This window comes from Mastomys coucha, unplaced genomic scaffold, assembly GCF_008632895.1.
Source record: "Mastomys coucha isolate ucsf_1 unplaced genomic scaffold, UCSF_Mcou_1 pScaffold14, whole genome shotgun sequence".
Lineage (NCBI taxonomy): Eukaryota > Metazoa > Chordata > Mammalia > Rodentia > Muridae > Mastomys > Mastomys coucha.
The window spans coordinates 32,258,466-32,260,142 of record NW_022196896.1 but is presented as its reverse complement, the minus strand read 5'-3'; the positions used below and the strand labels follow the sequence as shown (position 1 = coordinate 32,260,142).

Sequence of the window (1,677 nt, the reverse complement as noted above, 5' to 3'; positions counted from 1 at the left end):
GTCCCAGGTTCAAAACAACCAAAACTAAGAATAACAGAATAAAAAATCTGCATTTTTGTGTCCTCTTGAGAGAGGTCCTGCAGCCCAGACACTGCATCTTCTTTGCCCCATGAAAGCTCAGCCATAGCCACCTGCTTGGTAGCCACCATACTCAGGGAAGCTCCTGTGAACCCACCTCTTTTTCCTTTTATTATTTTTTTTATCTTGGAAATGTTTTTAATTGAAATAGGAACATACCATTTCTCCACCTTTCTTCCTTCCAGTCCAATCCAATTACCCTTCCTCCAATTGTTCCCACATCACCACTTAAATAGATAGCCTCTTTTTCTTTGATTATATTTATTACATACACATATATGTGCATGCATAAATACACATAAATAGAACCTGCTGAGGCTGTTTCTGTTGTTTGTGTGTGTATGGTTACACTGCTATAGTTGTTGAAATGGGAGTGACAAGAAACTATTTTTATTTTTCAAACAACAAACAAACAGAAATACACTCAACAACAACAAAGGAAACAGTAACATTGCATGTAAGTGACACTGGAAGGGCATTCTGGTCCATAGTAGAATGGGTTCTGTCAAACAGAAATACCTTTCTTCTTTGAAGTAAGCCTGCTGTAGCAATGAGTCTCAGACATCACAAGGCATGGAACTTATTGTTAAGATTTCTTCTTTTGGCCAGTGAAGCCATCCATCACATGAAAGACTCCCAGGTAGTCAGCTATAAGTATTCCTGTCTTGATGGGCAAGAAACTAAAAAGAACACAAGTGTAAACAACGTGGTTATCATCTGTGAAAACACCTTTCCTAGGTGAGCTGAAGATGGTCACTTCTGTAGAGGGGTTGCAGGTTCAAACACTCAGCATGGAGGCTTGAGCTGAATGGTCTCCTCTTTGGGTTATGATATTCGGTTCCCTTTTGTTTCTTTTCTTTTCTTTCTTTTTGGTTTTTAGAGACAGGGTTTTCCTGTATAGCTCTGTCTGTCCTGGAACTCTCGCTGTGGACCAGGCTGGCTTCGAACTCAGAAATCCTCCTGGCTCTGTCTCCCAAGTGCTGGGATTAAAGGCATGCGCCACCACTGCCCAGCTGGTTCACTGGTTTTGATCTCCAAAACATCACCAGTTTAGAGTACTGTGTATACTCTAGAGCATCTATTTTTAGAGTACTATGATTGTCAGCACATGCTTGGAATAGATGGATCTGGCTGGGATCTTGGTTCTAGCACTTTTAATGACAGCTTAGGCAACTTACCAACTTGTAGGCCTTCATGCCCTCAGGTAAGAGCTAAAGGCATCCTTCCTCCTAAGATCACTATGAGGATGAGATGCAATAGGTCCTCCTGCTGTTGGCCACCTGACCTAAGATGTTTATCTCTTCCATCTCCATCTGTGCCTGGGAAAACTCATAGACACCCCTGACCACCACCCCATACTCTGCCCCTGTTGAGACTTACATTGTGGACTGGGTAAACTGACAAGCAGATATGTAAGCAGAAAACGTAAGATTTATTTTTCCTAGGATGTGGGGTGAGGCCTCCAGGTGCTATGTGTCCTCTCCAGTTTCAGCACATATTAGAGAGTTTTCCATCAGTATTTAAATCTCCACTTGTTACTCAGTGTCCAGGCTGATCTGAGATTCCCCTTTCTGGCTTAGTTTTTTTTTTTTTTTTTTT

At 41.7% G+C, this 1,677-nt stretch overlaps 1 protein-coding gene across 1 annotated transcript in view; it reads right to left on the bottom strand.

Moving 5' to 3' along the window:
* Positions 1 to 446: 446 nt before the first annotated feature.
* The window catches only part of Sdr16c5 (short chain dehydrogenase/reductase family 16C member 5), an 18,856-nt gene continuing 17,625 nt past the window's right edge, over positions 447 to 1,677 (bottom strand). Inside the window, exon 7 of the mRNA XM_031366705.1 lies at positions 447 to 758. Coding sequence (XP_031222565.1) covers positions 665 to 758 — 94 coding nt within the window. The 3' untranslated portion in view covers positions 447 to 664. The remainder of the gene's footprint in view (positions 759 to 1,677) is intronic.